General features: G+C 41.5%; 1 protein-coding gene across 2 annotated transcripts in view; it reads right to left on the bottom strand.

Moving 5' to 3' along the window:
* The window catches only part of ADAMTS12 (ADAM metallopeptidase with thrombospondin type 1 motif 12), a 349,097-nt gene that overhangs the window by 35,959 nt on the left and 291,155 nt on the right, over positions 1–21,983 (bottom strand). For both annotated transcript variants that reach the window (XM_012501615.2, XM_012501616.2), the window contains 2 exons: positions 10,856–11,983; positions 1,974–2,126 (listed from right to left, as the gene is read on the bottom strand). In XM_012501615.2, coding sequence (XP_012357069.2) covers positions 1,974–2,126; positions 10,856–11,983 — 1,281 coding nt within the window. The remainder of the gene's footprint in view (positions 1–1,973; positions 2,127–10,855; positions 11,984–21,983) is intronic.

A 21,983-nucleotide genomic window follows, 5' to 3' on the forward strand; every position in this document is an offset into this window, starting at 1 on the left:
TGTCTGATGGTAAGTCCTCCAGGAGAACCAGAGACAGAAATGCCCAGTGCAACACCTCTGGGTCCTGTTTGTCTGGGGACATGAGCTCTTCACTAGATGAAGAAACAAATGTCTAGAGGTGACATCAGCTTCCCTAAACCTCTTGGGTAGCTCTTTCTTTTCCTTTCTCCCGTGTCTCAGCTATCAAGAGGAACCAGCTCCCTGGAGAGAAGACAGGGGTCTACCAGGCTTCCTAGGGTTGAGAATGTATGGCAAACAGGCATATGCACAGCTCACACCTCTGTACTCCCTACCTGCCAACTGGCCCTCAATCTCACCGCTGACCAGTGTCTTATGGCCCTGAATTATCCCCCAAGAGCTGGCTAAGCCCTAGTCCAGCATGACAAGCAGATCAGGCCTAGTTAGTGTCTCAAAGCACCAAGGCTAACTAATCTGAAAACCTGATACATTCTTTTCACAAGGAACTATGGAGACAGCACAGCAAAATGAGTAATCACAGTAAGATTAGCAAAGATGGTAAAATTGCACTTTAAAAAGATCAGTATGGCTGGGTGCGGTGGCTCACGCCTGCAATCTTAGCAGTTTGGAAGGCCGAGGCGGGCGGATCACTTGAGGTCAGGAGTTCAAGACCAGCCTGGCCAACATGGTGAAACCCCATCTCTACTAAAAATACAAAAATCAGCCTGGCATGGTGGTGGGTGCCTGTAATCCCAGCTACTCGGGAGGCTAAGGCAAGAGAATTGCTTGAACCCGGGAGGCAGAGGTTGCAGTGGGCCAAGATCACGCCATTGCATTTCAGCCTGGGTGACAAAGCGAGACTCCATCTCAAAAAAATAAAAATAAAAATAAATAAGAAGATCAGTGCAGGGAGTATGCTTTTAAAGACCAAATTATTCTTTATATCTCAGCTTTCATTTCATTTTGGGTCTGGAAGATTAAACCATATATTTGCTTTGTAAAGCACAGGTGATTAATGATTTAATTATATACATGATAATATAGGATTATTCATTAAAATGCTAAATTGAAGTAATATAGAAATAGCATTGCATGCTGGAGAAGCAATTAATAACCCAAACTTAACTTTTCTGGTTTATCTTGTAAGAGAAAGGACAGGTGGGTTACCACATGTGGGTTAATAAAAACTCTGTACTTCTAAGACTTTTGTGTAACTTGAAGTAGGACTATAGTAATGCCCATGATTTGCTCATCCCTGATTTTATAAGAGGCAAAAGGGAAGCAGAAAGGCAGAAAAAAACACTGTTGGTGGGACTGTAAACTAGTTCAACCATTGTGGAAGACAGTGTGGTGATTCCTCAGGGATCTAGAACTAGAATATACCATTTGACCCAGCCATCCCATTACTGGGTGTATACCCAAAGGAATATAAATCATGCTGCTATAAAGACACATGCACATGTATGTTTATTGCAGCACTACTCACAATAGTAAAGACTTGGAACCAACCCAAATGTCCAACCATGACAGACTGGATTAAGAAAATGTGGCACATATACACCATGGAATACTATGCAGCCATCAAAAATGATGAGTTCATGTCCTTTGTAGGGACATGGATGAAGCTGGAAACCATCATTCTCAGCAAACTATTGCAAGGACAAAAAATCAAACACTGCATGTTCTCACTCATAGGTGGGAATTAAACAATGAGAACACTTGGACACAGGAAGGGGGACATCACACACCGGGGCCTGTTGTGGGGTCGGGGGAGCGGGGAGGGATAGCATTAGGAGATATACCTAATGTAAATGACCAGTTAATGGGTGCAGCACACCAACATGGCACATATATACATATGTAACAAACCTGCACGTTGTGCACATGTACCCTAGAACTTAAAGTATATTTAAAAAAGAAAAAAAACGACTTTAGCGAGTGCTTATATAAGATTCCATTTCCAACCCATCCCCACCTTCTCTACTTCCAAGACTCTGCCAAGCCTGATACGTTACCTTGCTCCAGTTTCCCACTTTCCAGCCAGCACAGGGACGGAGGTGGCATCTTTTTGCAGGGTCAGGTCTCTGGATGGCCGCGCAGTCAGAATCCATCTGAGTGCTGCACTCCACCCTTCTCCAGTAGGCCCCCAGGCCACATGTGGTGGAGCACTGTGACAGGGAAGGAGAGAGATGACAGAGGCTGAGTGTCACCTTCCCACACATGCCCCATCACTGGGATCCGGGGTCAGTTCTCAGTCCCGGCTGCTCACTAACATTGCCCATAGAGCTTTTTAAAAATTACCACCACTTGGGGCACCCCACCCACACAAATTAATCTGAATCTCTTGGGGTAGGACCCAGGGATGCTCAGTATTAAAAATAATTCCCCAGCTTATTTTTACAAACAGCCACGGTTGAGAAACCTGATTTGTATGTAGAAGGAAAATTCAATGCAAATGGAAATTTGCTTCCCTTTAAAACTTACCCTGGCAGGCCAGGTGCAGTGGCTCATGCCTTTAATCCCAACACTATGGGAGGCTGAGGCAGGAGGATCCTGTGAGCCCAGGAGTTTGAGATCACCTGGGCAACATAGGGAGCACCTGTCTCTAAATAAATTTAAAAATTAGCCAGGTGTGGTGTTGTGTACTTGCATTCCCAGCTACTTAGGAGGCTGAGCTGCGAGGACTGCTTGAACCTGGGAATTTGAAGCTGCAGTGAGCTATGATTGCACCACTGCACTCCAGCCTAGGTGCCAGGGTGAGATCCTGTCTCAAAAGAAAAAAAATTAATTATCCTGGCATGATTGCCCAGGGGGCGGCAGGCAAGCTGCCACATTTCCTACCAATGCTGTTCAGAGTGGATGTCAGGTCCAGGTGTCTGTCCCTTGCCTCTCCTCCCTAACACTGAATGATACCATCTCACTTATTTCTCTCCATGACAAACCTGCGTTGTAGACTGGTATCATTATGGTGTAGATGAAGAAACAGGCTTTGAGAGTTGACCTGCCCAAGGGGTTTTCTGTCTCTAAAACCCAGGACAATATTTATTACAGTAGTGCTCCTCAAACTTTAGGGACCATATGAATCACCTGGGGACCTTGCTAAATGCAGATTCTGATTCAGTAGGTCTGGGGAGGGGAGGCGATTGTGCCTTTTAGCAAGCTCCCAGGTGCTGCCGATGCTGTTGGTCCTCAGATTACACTCGGAGTTAGAAAGATGTTACAGCATGATGCTTTTCATCCCTCGATCCACTGGTGGTGAAGAACTCAGTCGCCTTTTGCCACACATACAGCTCATTCCCCTCAAAGTGTTTTTGTTTGTTTATAATTCTTAAATATCTCAGGTTTAGCAGGGGGTCATTTTGAAACCATGCACATGTCCATCACAAAATTTCTTCCCTTTTCTGTGCCTGATTCTTTCCTGTGACTGATTTTTCTTGCATCCCCACTCCCCTGCTCATCCTCATTAAAAAGGGCTGTTTCTGTATGAGCAAAACAAAGTGCTGAACTGAAAAAAAAAGAAAGGGTGAAAGTTCCATCTATGACATGCTTGAAGATTTCTTTTGATAGGGTGTAAATAAAGACCAGACTTAAGTTTCTCTTGCTGTAACTTCACTCTCCACATAATTATTTATTTATTTATTTATTTTTTGGGGTGGAGTCTCACCCTGTAGCCCAGGCTGGAGTGTGGTGGCATGTTCTTGGCTCACTGCAATCTCTGCCTCCCAAGTTCAAGCAATTCTCCTGCCCCAGCCTCCCAAGTAGCTGGAATTACAGGTGTGTGCCACCACACCTAGCTAACTTTTGTATTTTTAGTACAGACAGGGTTTCGCCATATTGACCGGGCTGGTCTCAAACTTCTGACCTCAGGTGATCTGCCCTCCTTGGCCTCCCAAAGTGCTGGGATTACAGGCATGAGCCACTGCACCTGGCCTTCACTCTCCATATAATTTTATATTTCATTTTGTGCACATTCTTGTGTTATAACACATATATAACATATTAGAGTTCTTAGGTAGATAATTTGTAGATCACAGAAAGAGAAAAGTAGAAATTATTTTCTACTGCATCATCATCTTTTCCAAGTGGGTCATTTATAGAGGTAATATATTCTCCTCCTTAAAATTCTTTAGGTTTTCTTTTATTACCTTCCTAGCACTTTCTTCTTTGTATCATATTATGTATCTAGGTAATAGAGATAACAGCTGAAGTACTATAGATTGATTGCACTAATGGCCTGCGTCGTTCATACTTCCTTAAACCCATGCTCTTTGCAAGCAGACTTTGCAGCTTCTGTCATCCAGAGGTGGAATTTATTTCTCCAGCTCTTGAATCAGGGCTGTTCTTGTGACTTGCCTTGGCCAACAGAATGCAGTGGATGATGCTGTTCCAGTTCTCAAGAGTTGGTGCTTTCCATTCTTGCTCTTGGACCCCAGCCTCTGCTATGAAAGTAAACCTGGGCTGGCCTGCTGGAGGATGAGGGCTCATTACACCTAGTGACCCTGTGGCGACTGACTAACCAAGTCAAAGGTCAGTATCCAGGTGTTCAGAACCGGAACTGATGCTGGGGGTCACATCAGCACCATATGAACACTGCTCTGAAATGCTGAGGAAAATTATGCTGTCACTTCCATTTTACATGACCACACAGTTTACATTTAACTGACTGGCCCAAAGGATCTGACTGAATGATGAGGCAATTCAATGAGAGGTGAGTCTCTATCAAAATAAGAGCCATACCCATGCACACTGCATAGCACTGATGTTCTCTATTTGGAAATATGAATCAGAGCAAACACTTACTGAGTACTTCCTATGTGCCTGACACTCTTCTGAGTACCTCACATATAGTTATTCCTTTTATCTCCTAAGTCATATAAGTTGGGCATGGTCATCATCCTCATTTCATAGAGGAGGGAAATGAGGTAAAGTGAGGACGTACAGCTGGTAATTTACTGAGTCAGGACTAAACCCCAGAAAGTCCGGCTTCAAGGTTTTTACCTACTTACAGTGTTAGCTCAGCTTTTATATCAATTACTTAATATTTGAAAACACAAAGGAATATGCTGTGTCCAATGGGGCTGTGGACAGCCTCCCACAGGCCAGAAGGCGAGAGGACATTGCAAGAGCGATTTCAGATCACACCCAAGGAACTTTAGAAATCACTTCCTGTTTTAGGGATCAGGAAAAGCTTTGTGCAAGATCAGACTCAAAGCTTGATCCTGAACAGGCAGGATTTAAAAGGGCAGAGGAGAAGGGGAAAGAAATTCCAGGGAGAGGAACCGGCATGAATAGAGACACCAGATTGGGAGAGGCAGGAGGTTTAAGGGAACTGAGCTGTTGAAGCTCAGCATGGATGAAGAAAAGTAGGAGGCAGTATGTTTTGAAAGCTTGATTATGTAAGCCTGGGAAGGCTGTTGGATATTGGGTTACAGTAGATTTTTTCTGAATAAGTGTGAAATGAGGAGATATCAAAGACTTACGAGCAGGAGTTAGGAATGATTAGAATAGCTTTTTGGAGGATGAATTTGGCAGTCTCATGTCTTGTGCAACAGTGTGTGGAAAAGATAGGAGACGGGAGAGGCTGGAGGTGTGTAGACCAGCAAGGAGGCAAGGGCAGGTGTTCTAAGCAGGAGTGGTAACCCAGGTCCTTCACTCTCATCCGTTGGGTACCATTGGCATTTGGGACTCAACAATTCTTCCTCATGAGGGACTTTCCTGAATGTCCTGGGACTTTTATCATTCATGCCTCTCAGACATTGAATGCTAGTGGCAGCCCCTCCCCGACATTGTTGTAACAAACAAAAGCATCCTCCTTCATCTGTAAATTCCTCCTACCATCAGATTAGAAACCACTGGGCCTTAGACTAACAGAGGACATAAAGAGGAGAGGACAGGAATGATGAGGTGACACTGACTTGAAAAACTATTACAACTTTTTTCTTTTTTGTAGGACAGAGGCAAATTGATATCAATGGTGATTCTACGGGCTCTAAGATGTGGTGATTGGGAGATAAGTGACTCATTATGGAGAGAGGCAATCCCAAATAAATAGCTTCAGGAATAGGCAGAAATAAAAATCAGGGACAGTGAGGAACTCAAAACTCAGAGTTTTCATTCTGAACCCTGGCCCTCTCTGACAGCTATTTATTATTATTATATATTATTTTGAGACAGAGTGTCACTCTGTCACCCAGGCTGGAGTGCAGTGGCTCGAATTTGGCTTACTGCAACCTCTGTCTCCCGGATTCAATGTTTCTCATGCTTCAGGCTCCCGAGTAGCTGGGACTACAGGCATGCGCCACCATGCCTAATTTTTATATTTTTTTTGTAGGAAGTGTTTTGCCATGTTGGCCAGGCTGGTCTCGAACTCCTGACCTCAAGTGATCCACTGGCCTCAGCCTCTCAGAGTGCTGGGATTACAGGCGTGAGCCACCGCACTGGCCTTCAGTTCTATTTATTAAACATTTTCTCTCAAAACATGCACAAAGGGAGCAGGCACCAGGCCCTGTCATGAGGGGGGACTCTTGTCAAATGCGGAGCTCTATTCTAGTAATAGTCCTTACAGCTTTGAAAACTCTAGAATCTGAGCCAATATTCTTTTTCTAGCCGAACTGCCAGGAATTAATAGCTGTTAATCGTTCCACCACTGTTGCCAGTTTTGTTTTTTTTTTTTTTTTTTTGGTGAGCTATAATGTATTCAATAAGACCATTTATTTCTGTCAAAGTAAAATAATGACATTTGAGATAGAATTAATTCTTTGTATCATGATTTGCTATAATCAAAACGTGTTAATTAACCTTTGAGCTCAAACAGTAATCATAGTTGATGCGTACTTCATTTTGGCTTAATTTGCATGGATATAGTAATGTCTCATTAAATCAATTAACATTTATCAATTAATTAACATGTATTAAATATTCTCAAGACAAAATAATTAAAACACATTTAAATTCCATAATTCCACAACTGCTCTGGGTTTTGGTGATGAATGAAAAGTTAAGAGGATGGGTAAAAAAAAAAACGAATATCTGGGTCATCATACAACCATTTTGTTTTTAGAGACAATTTCAGTTCATAGGAGCACCACCCAGCAGACAACGAAAATTCAAATTAAATAGTTGATTCAAATTGAATAGTCAATGACAGTCAGTTCAAGTGGAATAGCCAAAACCCAAATTGAATAGTGGTTCATGCCAATAATCTCAGCACTTTGGGAGGCTGAGGCAGAATTTTGCTTGAGGCTAGGAGTTCCAGACTAGCCTGGTCAACATAGCAAGACTCCCACCTCTGCAAAAAATAATAAAAAAATTATCTAGGTGCAGTGGTTGGCACCTGTTCCTATCTACTCAGGAGACTTAGGTGGGAAGACTGCTTGAGCTCAGGAGTTCAGGATTGCGATGAGCTATCATCAAACCACTGCACTCTAACCTGGGTGACAGAGTGAGACCCTGTCTCAAAAAAAGTCAATGAGTCAGTGACAGACTCCTTCTTTTCTCCTCTCTCTTCTTCATTCCCCATATCCAATTATTTACAAACCCTGATTTTAAGTTCAAATATATTTTAGATATATTTTCCCCTCTTCATCCTAAACATTCTCATAGTTCTCATGCCTCATCTGGACTATTGCAATAACCTCCCAACAGGTCAAAATCCTCATTGCTTCAGAATAGGCTACCTACAGTCAGCAGCAGAGAGTGCTAGATATTCACCATAATCCTTTTTCTTCTTCTGGGCACATAATTGGGTTGCATTTCCCAGCTTCCTTGAGTTTGGTTTGGCCATGAGACCTAGTTCTAGACAATGGAATGTAGGCAGAAGTGATTTGTCCCACTTCAAGGCTTGGAGCATACAACCTCCTGCAGGAGTGCCTCTAAGCCCTTTTCCCTTTCTGATGATTGACTGGGATGGTGACTCCAGGGCAAATTTGATGATGGAAAGATGGTAGAGCCATTGTCAGCCTGGGTTCCCAAATGACTGCACCATCTTCTACCATCAGCACTGCAGATTGGAATCACCATGTGACTGAGAAGTCAACACCTCTTCTGGTGAGACATTACTTGGGTTTTATTTGTTACAGAAGCCTAGCCTTCCTAATGTGTGTGAGTGTAGGCAAGTGTGATTTCTAATTACATAGGCATACACACACATGTCGTTCATATTTTAATGGTTCTGACATCAATTCTACATGTATGCCTTTTATCACCTACTCTTTTATATTCTGTTTGACCTAGGCTGTCTTATTCTCATGGCCCACAGTGTCATTAATTGTAGGTGCTTTCAGACCTTATCGCCATTAATTAAATATCAAAATACAAATTAATTAGCCTCCACTTCTACCCCTTGTTTTCTTTGTTTTTCAGTCCACAGAAGCCACACACTGTCTAAACTGTGTCGACTGAAGGAAGACAGTGGGCCTGCTTATCTGCCCTTTAGGGATACCATGATTTAGGAAGAAAATATATATCTTGAGAGTACTGTTTGAAAGGTACTGGCAGGTGCCTCTCCCCAATGTTCCCTCCGCATTCTGTAGGGCATGCTGAAGCACAAGTAGCCAGGCTGCCTTTGGGGGAATCCGAACACTATCAATTCAAAAACACCTAAACAGATCCATTTTGTTTCAAAACATCTAGCCTGGACCCACTGTGGTAATACAGAGACAATTTGCCCCTGTGAACTCAAAGTAACCATGAGTGGCCTCAATGTTATTTTAAAGAACTTTCTTGTGAACTGTGTCATTTTCTTATCTATCTACCCAAGGTCACCACATAACTGGCATTATTTTCATATGTAATATGACCAAAGAAGAAATAAAATCAAAGACATGGAAGATGGTGATATTTTCTGATTTGCAGAGCCAGGGGTCATGGGTTCTGAAGTCCATCTATCTGAGTTCAAATCCCTGTAGCTCACAGGTATGTACGATTCTGGCTAGCTACTTAAATTCTCTCAGCTTTGGTTTCCATGCCTCTACAATAGAGAAAATATTACCAATGTCCTGGGACTGTGGTAAGGACTAAATGAGAGAATTTATGCTCATTAGCATAAAATCATGCTTAGAAAGCCTGATGCATGCTTAGGAAAGAAACTGATTAGGAAAGAAACAGGACTAAAATGTCAGGAGTCATGAGACCCATTCATCTCCTTCCTTCAACAAATTGGCTTACTGTAAGCATGAAAATCTTTTCTACCTCTGAAGCTGAATTCTTTACCTCTAAATGGAGATAAGATGACAGAAAATGTGATAACTCATTTTAGAAATCAAACATAAATCAAAGTGAAAACATAGATCAAATGCAAGCAATTATACTATTTGATGCAAGAAATTCTGGAGGTGGTTTGAATTTACCTATTTATTGCATCTAGTCAATTCCATGACCAATGATGTTGATTAATTTATATAAAAGAATTTTATATAGTTAAGTTGTCAACTGGTGCTAAAATCCACCAGAGAGATAGCAGATCAGAGTGGGAAGAGAAAGAAGGTTCGTCATCCAGTTGCGTCTTCAGAGAAATCAGTTAACTGTTACAGATCTTTTTCTATTTGTAAGTCAGTATCAGTGAGACACTTACCTACTCATCAGGACCATCAAAAGGAAAAAATAAGAGACTACCTGTGAAAGTGGTTTGTAAATTACATGCTTTATAAATTGTTATACCTAAATTGTAATTTTTATATTAGCTGTTAATAGTTTACTTCCCTTTAACTGAGGAGATGAGTCATGAAATGTCATAAAAATGCTGAATGATTTGAACATGTGATTACTTTGCCGCAAAGTCCTCTTTTGCATTGCTACATTATATTAACAAGTTTGTATACTGCATATTCAGATATCAAATAGGTGAGAAATGATTTTGATGCTTCAAAGGATGTAATTAGTTCTAGAAATGGAAAGACAAATATCTAGCCAAATTTCTGGAGCATGAAAATAGGGGCTAGCATGATGTCATCATGCTTATTTTCTTCTTCCTCTATATTCTAATTCTTTCAGTAAGGCAAAACGAATCTTTTAAATGCAAGCACTCAAACAAACCAAAAAGAAAAGAAAAAAATCACTGATATGGTGAGCTATACGATTGTTTTAACAAGTTTTGTCTTAGGTTTCCATTCTACCTGTGATTACTTCACAATTTTAAACCAAGTCTCAAAACTAGATTTTTGATTGAAATGTGAACTCAGGCCTTTTCAGTTGTCCTTCATCATAGGATCATTGCAGTTTATAGCTAGAAGAAACATTTGAGATAATCTACACTCGCCTTATCATTCTGTAGGCCAAAAAAAAGGCTCAGAAAGATAGATGAATTCGCCATAATCACACAGCCGACTGCCCAGGCTTCCTGCTTAGTTCAGGGTACTTTTCACGGTATCTCACTGCATTTGTTCTCCTTCCCTATATATAAATTTTTAGCTTCCTTTTCCAATGACATTTTAAGTCAACCACCAAACAGTTGGCACTTGAACATAGACCACCCAGGGGTCTTCACTGGTCAGTTTACATTTCTCTGTCTTGTATCCCTGACCTCAAAACAGGCTTCTTAAGGATGGGGACTGCATAATGATTTCAAAAGGCTGCACAGACATTATTCTGTGTGACATACACGATGTCCCAATGAAATGTACAAGGCAGGAACTCTCATTTGGTTGTGGCAGGTAGAATTAGATTAAAAGCTAGACAATATATCTATAAAACTTCACAAGTTATATAATTTATATAATTTTTTTTTCCATTTGAAGAGTTGGGGGGTAAGGAGGGAGATGAGGGAATGGGTCTGATTGTTTCCTTTTGTTTTCACAGTAGAATATATTTTAATGCAAGTTCATTTTGAAATTTTCACATGAATTTAACTCTGCTAGCTTTTTTCCACGTAAAACCAGGCCTGGGGTAGGAAATGTCTTACCTCACTCCAGTTTCCGACAATCCAGTGTGCAGAGCCGTGGCCGTTTGTGAGCTGCTTGTAATTGGAAGCATTTAGCAAAAAGCCCTCAGCAATCAGACTTGTTGCATCCTCCTCAGTCAGGACTGGTTCAGAACTTTTTGTTTGATTCATGTTGTTTGGAAGTTTCAGGTGGTTATGGTTTGCCATCTTTCCTGAGGGTTCTGGCTGGTGGTCTCCTCCCAGAGGGACTGGAGTGTTGGCTGGCTTTTCAGTAACCATCCCCTCAACTCTGGGTGTCCCAGTTTTGGGAGTACTGGGCCTTTGGCTGGGGAGCAGTCCTTCCATTACTGTGCTGAAGGGTGGCCAGGGGGACTCCCTGCTGAGATCCGGTGTTAGTGGAGGTGCAAGTGGCATTTCTGTACTTTCCACTGGAGCGTCATTTCCAGGTACTCTGATCTTGGTCCATATTACAGGGTTGCTTTCATCTTTGTCCTCAGGCTGTTCTCTGTCTTCCCCTGAGCCACTGTTAATCTCCATTTCTGGACCTTTGGTCAAGGTATTGTAAAATGGAGTCACAGGCCAAGTGATAGGGTCGTGGGAAGATGACAAGCCAGAACCACTTGTTGTTGTAGCTACAAGGCCTCCCTCGGAGGTAGGACCAGTATCTGAACTGGAAACACTTTCCTCACTTGGCTGAATGCTCAAGTATTGGGATTGGGAAGTGAGGATGGGCTGGGAAGTGCTTCCAGTGGAAATGAGATAGCGAGAGCTCAGCTCAGGTTGGGTTGAGCTATCTTGCCACTGTTTCCCACCCAGGTCTCCTTCTTTGGAGGCTGTGGTAGGACTAGGGCTGCTGATTGCTGGAGTGCTTGTGCTCACAGACTCAGGCCCTGTGGGTGTGGTCAGCATTCTGGGCCTGGATGTAGGTGGAGGGACGGGCTTTAGGGGGTCCTGCTCAGGTGTTGGTGGGTTTTTTCCATTGGAAATAGTGCCTTTGTTGGGTTTCAGAACTCTCCGGCTAGAAGGGCATTGCTGGAGGCCACACAGAGCTCGGCTGTTGGGTTTCCTTGTCACGTCGCAAGGTTCATCATGGTTCTTGGCACATGTGACACTGCGAATCCGCACTCCACCACCACAGGAAACAGAACACTAGAAGAGAGAAACAGCTGTTAGCCTGGTGAGAGAAGATGCTTTTGTTCTCATGGTCAGGTCTATAACAGATCAAAACAGGCCTGATGGAAACTAAACTACACAGCTAAAATTGTCTGCCATCTCTACATTTGGTTTCTGTGCTCTTTCAGTTTTCCATGGAAATATGTATCTCCTGGAGACCAGCTGGGACTCAGTCTCAACCATTTATTCTTCACAAACTGAAAATGTAAACCATGATGTAGTCAAACTGCAGTCCCTTTGGGCTGTGAATCATGGATGGTGGGATCCACAATGAGTGCAATGGTTTACACAAGTTGCCAAATCTTTTAAAGAGCTAGTAAGTCACATTGTCTCTTTTCTGGGATTGTGATTTTATTAAATTAATGTATAATGTGTGCATATTCTCTGGAATATGAAATTCGGTATAAGGAACCTTTCCCTTTATATTTAGAAAGCAACTATCATAACTCACACATTTTTCCCAGGTACCTTAAGCTCCATTTTCACTTGCCCGTGGCAGGTAGAATCAGATTAAAAGCTAGTTAATCACCATACTCACACAGGTGCATAGATCCAAGAGCTACTCTAAAATTTAAATGTATATAGTTAATCAAAGGTAGAAAATAGCCTTTCCCAAGGAATTAGGTCAATCCCTTAGCATGGCACTGAGGTATACATTGGGGTACTGGTAAGTGCCCCTCCCCAATGTTCCCCCCACATTCTGTATGCCATGCTGAAGCCCAAGCAGCTAGACTGCCTTTGGGGGAATCCTAACAGAATGGGCCTTCCTCAGGATACATGGTAAAGAATGTTCATTGCATCAATTTCAACACATGTGAATGGCAGATAAGGAGTTGCTATAAAACACTAAATGTCTAAATATTTTGAAAAATCCATACTTTTACCAGATGGTTCCATTTTTAGCTTCTCTTTCCAATGGCATTTGAAGTCAACCACCAAATAGTTGGCACTTGAACACAGACCACCCAGGGGTCTTCACTGGTCATTTTACATTTCTCTGTCATGTATCCCTGACCTCAAAGCAGGTTTCTTAAGGATGGGGACTGCATAATGATTTCAAAGGCTGTGCAAACATTATTCTGTGTGATATACATGACATCTCTATGAGATGTACAAGGCAGGAACTGTTATTCTGCCTTCCACAAGTGAGGAACCTGAGACCCAGGAACTCACCTGAAAGGCGGCAAGTCAGTCATAGAATAAGCATTAGATTTATTTTTACCCCCCATCTCCAAACCTAGTGCAACACACTGTACAAAGTAGCTGTCCATGGAGTTCACTCAGTGACCTTTGATTTATTAAAAGCTATCCAAAGGCAGGAACTGTTTTTTATTCGTAATGGAATTCCAGGATAGTTCTGAGGACACAGTGATCACCTTGTACATATTAATTAAGCGACTCTTTTACCTGGAAAAAAAATCAGGAATGGAAAAATTCTCACTCATGAGCTTCTGCATTTAGTTTAAGTTCCTTGCCTTCTCAAGTTCTATTTTCAATTTTCTCTAAGTAGGAACATAATATCGACGTAGAAAACTTCTCCTTTATTTTGTTTCAATCAAACATAATCACTCACTGATGTATAATAGCTCTGTGAAATCAGCTCTTTTGAAAAGCAGATGCTGTGAGCACAGGAGAATGTACAGCTGAAGGAATGTCCAACTGTGGGTTTGGACCCAACCAGTGAAGCTGTGGATTTAAGATGTCCACAAAATATTAAAACAAGTCACTCCAAGATGGAACTTCCAGGTTTGTTTTGAAATAATAATAATAATAATAATAATAATAATAATAATAATTTGGGCAGAAATGATGCTTAATGCACAATCATTTCCCACCAAAGTGGGGGCTACCAACTGCAAGTATCGGAGCCCAACAGGGAGGAAACAGTCTCTTCTGGCATGGTCCATGACTCACTTCTCCCTGGACCTGGAAAGGGAAGGCAGGAGATATTTATCTTCCTGGTTTGCTGCACTGTTTCTTCCCTTCTTGTGTAGGAAGATACTCTGTGCTCCATCTATTTTAGTCATGCTGAGTCCCTCTCCATTTGTTACATTCTAATCTGAACTTCTTGGATTTTCAAATCCCCACTTTGTAAAATTGATCAGTTTTGTATGTGTGAACACATATCCATGCTGGCTGCCTCAGGCAGGCTCAGTCTTGAGAGCTGACTGATAACTGAGGTCCCAGCTACTGCCAACTCTTCTCAGGCAGCAGGTGGTCCTCTTTCGGCTTTCCTTTCCATGAAGTATTAGACTAGATAGTAACATAGTAGGAAATGCTTCTATTTTTCTTTTCTTTCTCTTCTTTCTCTTTTCCTTTTTGGTTTATTTTGACTTGAAATGTTGCTAATATCTCTAAAGAAGTTAGCTTTACTTGTACACTTTTACAAAAAAATTTTAAATGCGAAAGTATAGGGGCATGTCCCCTCCACCTCCCCATTGAACTATGAAGTCAAAAAACTATAAAGCCTCTGAGAAATAGCTTAAATTCCCTGATGTATCATATTAACTCCCTGTGTGATTCAGTGACTAAGTCAGCTTCCTCACCTGGAAACAGAGACAGCAGCACCTACCTTTGCAGGATACTGTGTGGATTACCTTCAACAATAGGCTTAACAGAGGCGGCATAACATATGAAGACAATTACTGATTGAAAGCTATTATTATCACTGTTCTAACAATGATGCTGATAATAATAATAGTGATCATAACAAAAGGCTTGGGGTTCACCAATTTCTACTGCCCTTGTGGGTGACACACAGAACTGTCTCATCAGGGAAGTGTGAAGTGAGCAGCTGTCTTGGTGAGGTAGGTGCAGGCACATGTCTACAAGATACTGTGGAGAACCACACATCCCCTACTGATTTACTGCTGGATGTTTTTAGATTCAGATTTCCTAGAGCTAACAGATGGATATGTGGTTTTCAAATTTACCAATAACAAGAACTAAGTAATCTTACTGATGGTGTGAATTTGCTCAGCCTAAAAGAGTAAGGCAGGAGTAAAGAATAGCTACTGTATTAGTTTGTTTTCATGCTGCTATAAAGAAATACCAAGACAGGGAAATTTATAAAGGAAAGCGGTTTAATTGACTCACAGTTCTGCATGGGTGGGGAGGCCTCAGGAAACTTACAATCATGGTGGAAGGGGAAGCAGACACGTCCTTCTTCACATGGCGGCAGGAGAGACAAGTGCAGAGTGAAGAGGGGGAAAGCCCCTTATAAAACCATCAGATCTCATGGGGACTCACTGTCACAAGAACAGCACGGGGGAACTGCTCCCATGATCTAATCATTCCCCATGAGGTCCCTCCCTCAACACATGGGGATTACAATTTGGATTACCATTCAAGATGAGATTTGGGTGGGGACACAAAGCCAGACCATTTCAGCTACCTAGCTGGTTGCTGAGTTAAAATGCATCAGATTTTAATATTTTAAAACAGAAGATGGCTCTTGAAGAGGAGTTCCAAAGTAGCAGCCTAACGGCTACATTTGGCCCACTGACATGTATTCTTTGGCCTGCTCAATCTTAAAACCCACCAACCTACCAACCAACCAACAAGCAAAACACAAAAACCAAAATAGTAGCCAACATTTTAAAAATTAGCAATTTTATATTAATAAAATTCCTGATTTTTGACTTCTCTTGGAAAAGCTGATGATCTGCATCTATTGCTGTCATTCCCAAATAGCAACCCAAAACCTGATTAATGAAGACCTGGGGTCTGGGAGTTTATACGTCCCTCAGTGCACCAACCTTCCATCCACATCTACTTTCCTTAGCCAGCAGACATTGAACTTTTCAAATAACCCAGGATTGCCATTCCTTAGTTCTGGGGCACACTATGCCCAGCTGGACAGTATTAGCTGTCTACCAAGCATATTGGGCCTGAATACGAACTTGTCTTTTCTCCTAGTCACTGCAGAACAGGCAGTGCTGCTTTGTATTCAGCTCCACACTTCTTCCAGTACATCTTCCAACTGTGTTTATCTCCTCAGGAGCTGTCAAGCCCTTCAGATGAGATAAATGCAGTACACGACACCACACTCCAAACCCATCTCAATTGGTAGTTTCAGAATTCTCCAAACCAACTTCAGCTATGATTATCGTATGCCCTTACCTTGTAATTTTGAACCCTGGACCAGGAAGCAGCATGTCAACCTGTTAACCTGCTCTCTGGGAGTCATTTTGCCCTCACTTGTCACCATCCTGGATACAGGCCTCTTGTCAGGGAACCCACCGAGAAAGAGGTTTGCTGCCAAATTTATCAACTCCACCCACCTGTGGTCCACTGTCGGGGGGGTGAGGAGGCTCACAATTGGCACTGAGCTGTAGTGCTGAGAAAGAGTTTATTCGAAAACACAGTTGGAGTTCATCAGAGGGTTTGGGCTAAAGGGCTGAGTAGAGAAACAGTGAATATTTTGGGCATTAAAACATTTAATGCACAATCTCAGAAATTTACAAATGAATAATTAGATCTCAAACAAACACCAACTTTGAAAGCAAGCTAAAACACGTGGTATCTGTTTTGGGTTGAATTGTGTCCCTCTCAAAAAAGATATGTCAAAATCTCAATGCCCCCAACCTCAGAATTTGACCTTATTTGGAGAAAGGAAAGGATCTTTAAAAAGGTAATCAAGTTACAATAAGGTCATTAGGGTGGGCCCTAATGGTATCCATAACAAAAGGGGAATCTGAACACAGAGATCACAGGCAGGTAGAATGTCATGTGAAGATGAAGGCAGAGATTGGAGTGATGCATTTACAAGCCAATGAGCATGGGGGAAAGGTACGGAACAATTCGTCCTCCCAGCTTTCAGAAGGAATTCACTTTGCCAACACCTTGACCTTGGATTTGTAGCTTCTGCAGATGTGAGACAACAAATTCCTGTTGTTTTATTTGCCCAGTTTGTGGTACTTCATTAGGGCAGCCCTCGGGAACTAAGACAATAGCTTAGATAATTAAAAAAAATCAGACCTGATGAGGACAATCAACATAGCTCTCAGCTGGTTTTCTGTGAGTAGTTGCTGCAAACAGAGGTGCCCATATCTGTTCTCCAGGAACCCTGGCAGAGCACAGGCTACTGATGCCTGGGAAGAACTGAGATGTTGACGCTAATGACACTCCACACCAAAAGAGGGAGTGACAAGGTCAGAATATCAGGTGGCCAGCCCCACAGGAGTGCCTGGAACTGGGGAATCCAGAGGGTCAGTGACTCTCAAAAATGTCCCTATCCCTCCATGCTCTCTTCCCTCGGGTGGCAGGGGCTTCATATGAGTCCAGCTTTGCTTCCCACTTAGCAATAGACATAGCATTGCCGTTTGCTGCCACATCTTCTATCCCAAGAGCCAGAGAGCTCATTTGTGAACATCAGCATTCAGTCTATTTGGTCACTCTGCATTCCAACAGCCCTGTGATGAGCTTTGTACTTTATCGATTCTCAGTATCTTGGTTAAGTGAATGTTTTGTTTGTGTGTTTTTGTCAGGCACAGGAAGGGTCAATTAAAGATCTTCCTAGACTCTGGGTGTGTCTGCTTTTAAAGCCTCCACCCCATGTCCCATCAAATATATTCAAATGCATTTCTTGTCTCAAGTGAAATGTAACTTTTGCTATAAAAAACATTTGAAATTATTTTTTTCCATTCCAGTTTTAAAGGATGTTTATGGGTACGTAGTAGGTATATATATTTATGGGGTACATGAGATGTTTTGATACAGGCATGCAATGTGAAATAAGCACATCACAGAGAATGGGGTATCCACCCCCTCAAGCTTTTATCCTTTGAGTTACAAACAATCTAATTATACTCTTTAAGTTATTTTAAAATGTGTAATTAAGTTATTATTGACTATAGTCACCTCATTGTGCTATCAAATAGTAGGTCTTATTCATTCTTTCTATTTTTTTATACCCATTAATAATCCCCACCTTCCCTGCAAACTCTTACTACTGTTTCTAGCCTCTAGTAACCATCCTTCTACTCTCTATGTCCATAAGTTCAATTGTTTTGATTTTTAGAGCCCTAAAATAAGTGAGCACATGCAATGTTTCCCTTTCTGTGCCTGGCTTATTTCACTTCACATAATGATCTCCAGTTTATCCACGTTGTTGCAAATGACTGAATCTCATTCATTTCTATGGCTGAATCGTACTCCACCATGTATATGCACCACATTTTCTTTATCTAGTCATCTGTTGAGGGACACTTAGGTTGCTTCCAAATCTTAGCTATTGCAAACAGTGCTGCAACAAACATAGGAGTGCAGATATCTCTTTGATAGACTGGTTTCCTTTCTTTTTGGTATATACCCAGCAGTGGGATTGCTGGATCACGTGGTAGCTTAACTTTTACTTTTTTGAGGAACCTCCAAACTGTTCTCCACGGTGGTTAAACTATTTACATTCCTGCCAACAGTGTACGAGGGTTCCCTTTTCTCCACATCCTCACCAGCATTTGTTTTTGCCGTCTTTTGGATGTAAGCCATTTTAACTGGGATAAAAATGGTATCTCATTACAGTTTTGATTTGCATTTCTCTGATGATCAATGATATTGAGCACATTTTCATATGCCTGCTTGCCATTAGTATGCCTTCTTTTGAGAAATGTCTATTGAAATCTTTTGTGAAAGGCTTTATTTTTTTCCTGCGCTTTTGAAGTTATTCACTGAGGGTAACATTTAATTTTGGGGAGGCTCTAATTTCTCAGCAGTTGTTATGCATAGCCTGAAATTCCAACAGAATGAGAAAAGCCAGTCTACAAATAATTTCCAAACACAAAACATTTCTTATGAATACTAGGAGCTGTCATATTGCTACATTTTGCAGATATTTGAGATGCAGTATGGCAAAGCGTACATTCAGAGTAGATGCTGTGCTGCCTGCGTTCAAATCCTGGCTCCATGGTTTAGTGGTTATGTGACCTTGGACAAATTTCTAAATGTTTCTATGCCTCAGTTTCTTCACTTGCATTAATAAAATGGGGCTAAATAAGTCATGGTAAAGATTAAATGTGCTAATACCCATAAAAGTACTTAATAGATACATACATAATACATAGTAATAATACATACAAAATGCTTGGTATGTATTTGCTATTAATATGTAATTAAATACTGATTTCTGATTTTGCAGGGTTCTTTTGTTTTTATAGAAGCAATGCATGAGGTTTTTTTTTCAGGTCTCAAATAGTTGTGCAGGCCCTTGAAGAATCTGTAGGCCCTAAGCACTGCGCTTATAGTGCTTCATGCATAAAATGAATGAGCTCCCTGAGCTCAAGGAGAGGATAGGTGAAAACTTAGGGGGGCCACAAATCAGTTCCTTCAGCACATTTGGGTGCAACTGATTGATCAAGGTTTGCAAAATCAGAGTAGCATGGAAAATAGACTTCTGTCTTCTTGTCTGATAATAATTTAGCGAACACTTACTTTTTACCAGGCACTACGCTAAGTATTTGCATGAATTATCTTATTCAATTCTTACAATAAATCCTATCTTTCTCAGTGACAGCAGGCTAAGAGAGAATTAACACAATTGTGTGGCTCAAGGCCACACAATTAGAGATTGCCAGGGCTGGAAAACCTAGAAAAATTGCCACCCATCATTACTATTAGTCTAATTACTAGGAGAAATAGCATGTTGGTTTATAATTGAGCAAACTGAGGTCCTAAAAGGAAAAATCATTTTCCTAAGACTGTACAATATGCAATACAAGTTTATGCAATACAAGACCAGAACTAAGATGGTTCTCTGTGATCTCAGCCAGGACTCTTCCCACTTCCCTTTCTGCCAAGGATGCACTAGTCAAACATTTATTAAGTACATGGTGGTTATCCATGTATCCATCCATCCATCCATCCATCCATCCATCCATCCATCTATCCATCCATCCCTCCAAGGAAAAAGATGGCACAGATTTTTACAAAGTATCTGACTAAACCATTGGAGCCATGATTAAAAATCTCATATAATTTTGGCAATTTATTTTAAAGCTCTCATTGGGGGTACCAGGGGTGTCTCTTGAAGAAGAGGTACCCTTCCATCTATCAGAAAGAAAGAATTATGGAACCCACTGGGCTGCCCTTGTTGCCCTGGTTGTCCGGATGCACTGGGTTATACTGAAAGCTTCATCAAAATAACCCTATTATTCTCATGTTTGGCATGTTGCTCTCTGTTCCCATGCGTGGATACAACTTCTAGTTCACCACTTCAATGTCTAGAGCCCTTTTATTGTAAACTGCCTGAAATGCCTTTGGAAAGGAAAACTGTATAAACAAACACACACATCCTGGCTTCTGGAGTGTCCTGTTTGCCACACATACACATTTGAACCCAGGAAGCCATGCTCTAGGGGCTGTGCCCTTCACTGCTAGACTGGCTGCTTCTCACAAGGCATGTCCCTGAAATGGTGTATCTGGGAAGTAAGGGAGCCCCAATAACTTTGATACCTGGTCTCTATTTACAATAAATAGAGTTCCTTTCTTTACCCTTTAAGTCCACAAAGCAGGGTGGGCAAAACCAGGATAAGATTCTTGGTAAAACCTGAGATTGGAGGTGAGAGTCAGGTATCTACAACGTAAGCTTAGAGAAAAGGGGCTGGTCACAGGGGGCAGGAAAGCCTGCCTGGGGCAGCAGGGGAGAGAGCTCCCCTTTCTGATGCCTGCTGGGACAGGGATGAGTGTACCAACCTGGCACGGCTGAGCCCACTCTCCCCTCACTGCTTGAGTTGGTGGAGTGCGTTGATAGGGAAAGGAGCTCATGAATGTACTTCCTCTTTCTTCTCACTTAGGTCAGCCCAGAGAAGGCCATTTTACAGGAGTCTAGAAGGCTGTCAGTTCTTGGGCCTTTTGGATCAGTAATTGTACAGTTTTAGACCATCCAGGGTGATGAAAATGACAAATGCAGATGAAAATGACACCGTGCAGACCAAATGATAGCTGGAGCACTATCCTGCTTCAAATGATGTTGGTCTCCAGACAAAATCTAGATAATAAATACTGCCTGCCAAAAAACACTATGTCACCTCTCTTTAAAAAAAGTATCTGGGCATAGTTAGAATGTCAAAGACATTTCATCAAACTGCAGCAAAGTTCATTAGAAGGTTATTAGTAAGAGAGCAGAGAGAAGAAAGGAAGACCCATTTGATGAATATTTTGATACTGATTTAACTAAAAGCACTTCCAATGACATCTTCTGAATGAGGGCATTGGCCCAGCCTTTCTGCTCAGCTCTGTCAAGTGGAAGCTAGAAACTGTCCACGTGTGGTCCATTGACTATGCAATGGCCTACATATGGAATCACAGACCCAAGTGCTTCTTACATCATGACAACTTTTTGGTCTCTTGTTCTCCAGTTAAGACAGGTTACTACGCTTCCCATAAATATGAACACATTAAGAAGAACTCCTCAGCCAAATCTGTAATTGCGGTCCTCTGAAAAAGCATTAAGATGTTGGCAATTAGTAAATTCTACATGACAAGAATTATTAACAGTTTTGGATGTGGCCAACACATTTTTGGTAAACAGATTTAATAGGCCAGTCACAATACTCCATTCAGCCTTATTTTGACAACACTGTAATTTACAGAAACCTAGGTTGCAGTGGACTAATAAGGCAGGCCAGCCAAATGCTGTGATTATACTCCCCCAGGAATAGCAAAAAGAATGTATGGCTTATCACTGATGTGTGTATATACATCGGTGCGTGAATCAGTAATACCCCCATATTTGTATGTAGGTATATTTCTTTGCATGTGTATCTTTATCCTTCCTTTCCTTTTTTCTTTTTCTTTTCTGGATCCTATCTCTCCCACTGGATGGAAGTTCTTACCATCTAGGGACCATACTTTCTGTTTCTTTTTTTTTTTTTTTTAATTTCACCTAGATGCCCAAGAGAACATCCTGTACAGATTCAGAAGGTAAATAAACCTAAACTGTGACATAAGCTAATAAAAGGGAGTCTTGGAAATAAGGTTT

Source organism: Nomascus leucogenys, chromosome 6, assembly GCF_006542625.1.
Source record: "Nomascus leucogenys isolate Asia chromosome 6, Asia_NLE_v1, whole genome shotgun sequence".
Taxonomy (NCBI): Eukaryota; Metazoa; Chordata; class Mammalia; order Primates; family Hylobatidae; genus Nomascus; species Nomascus leucogenys.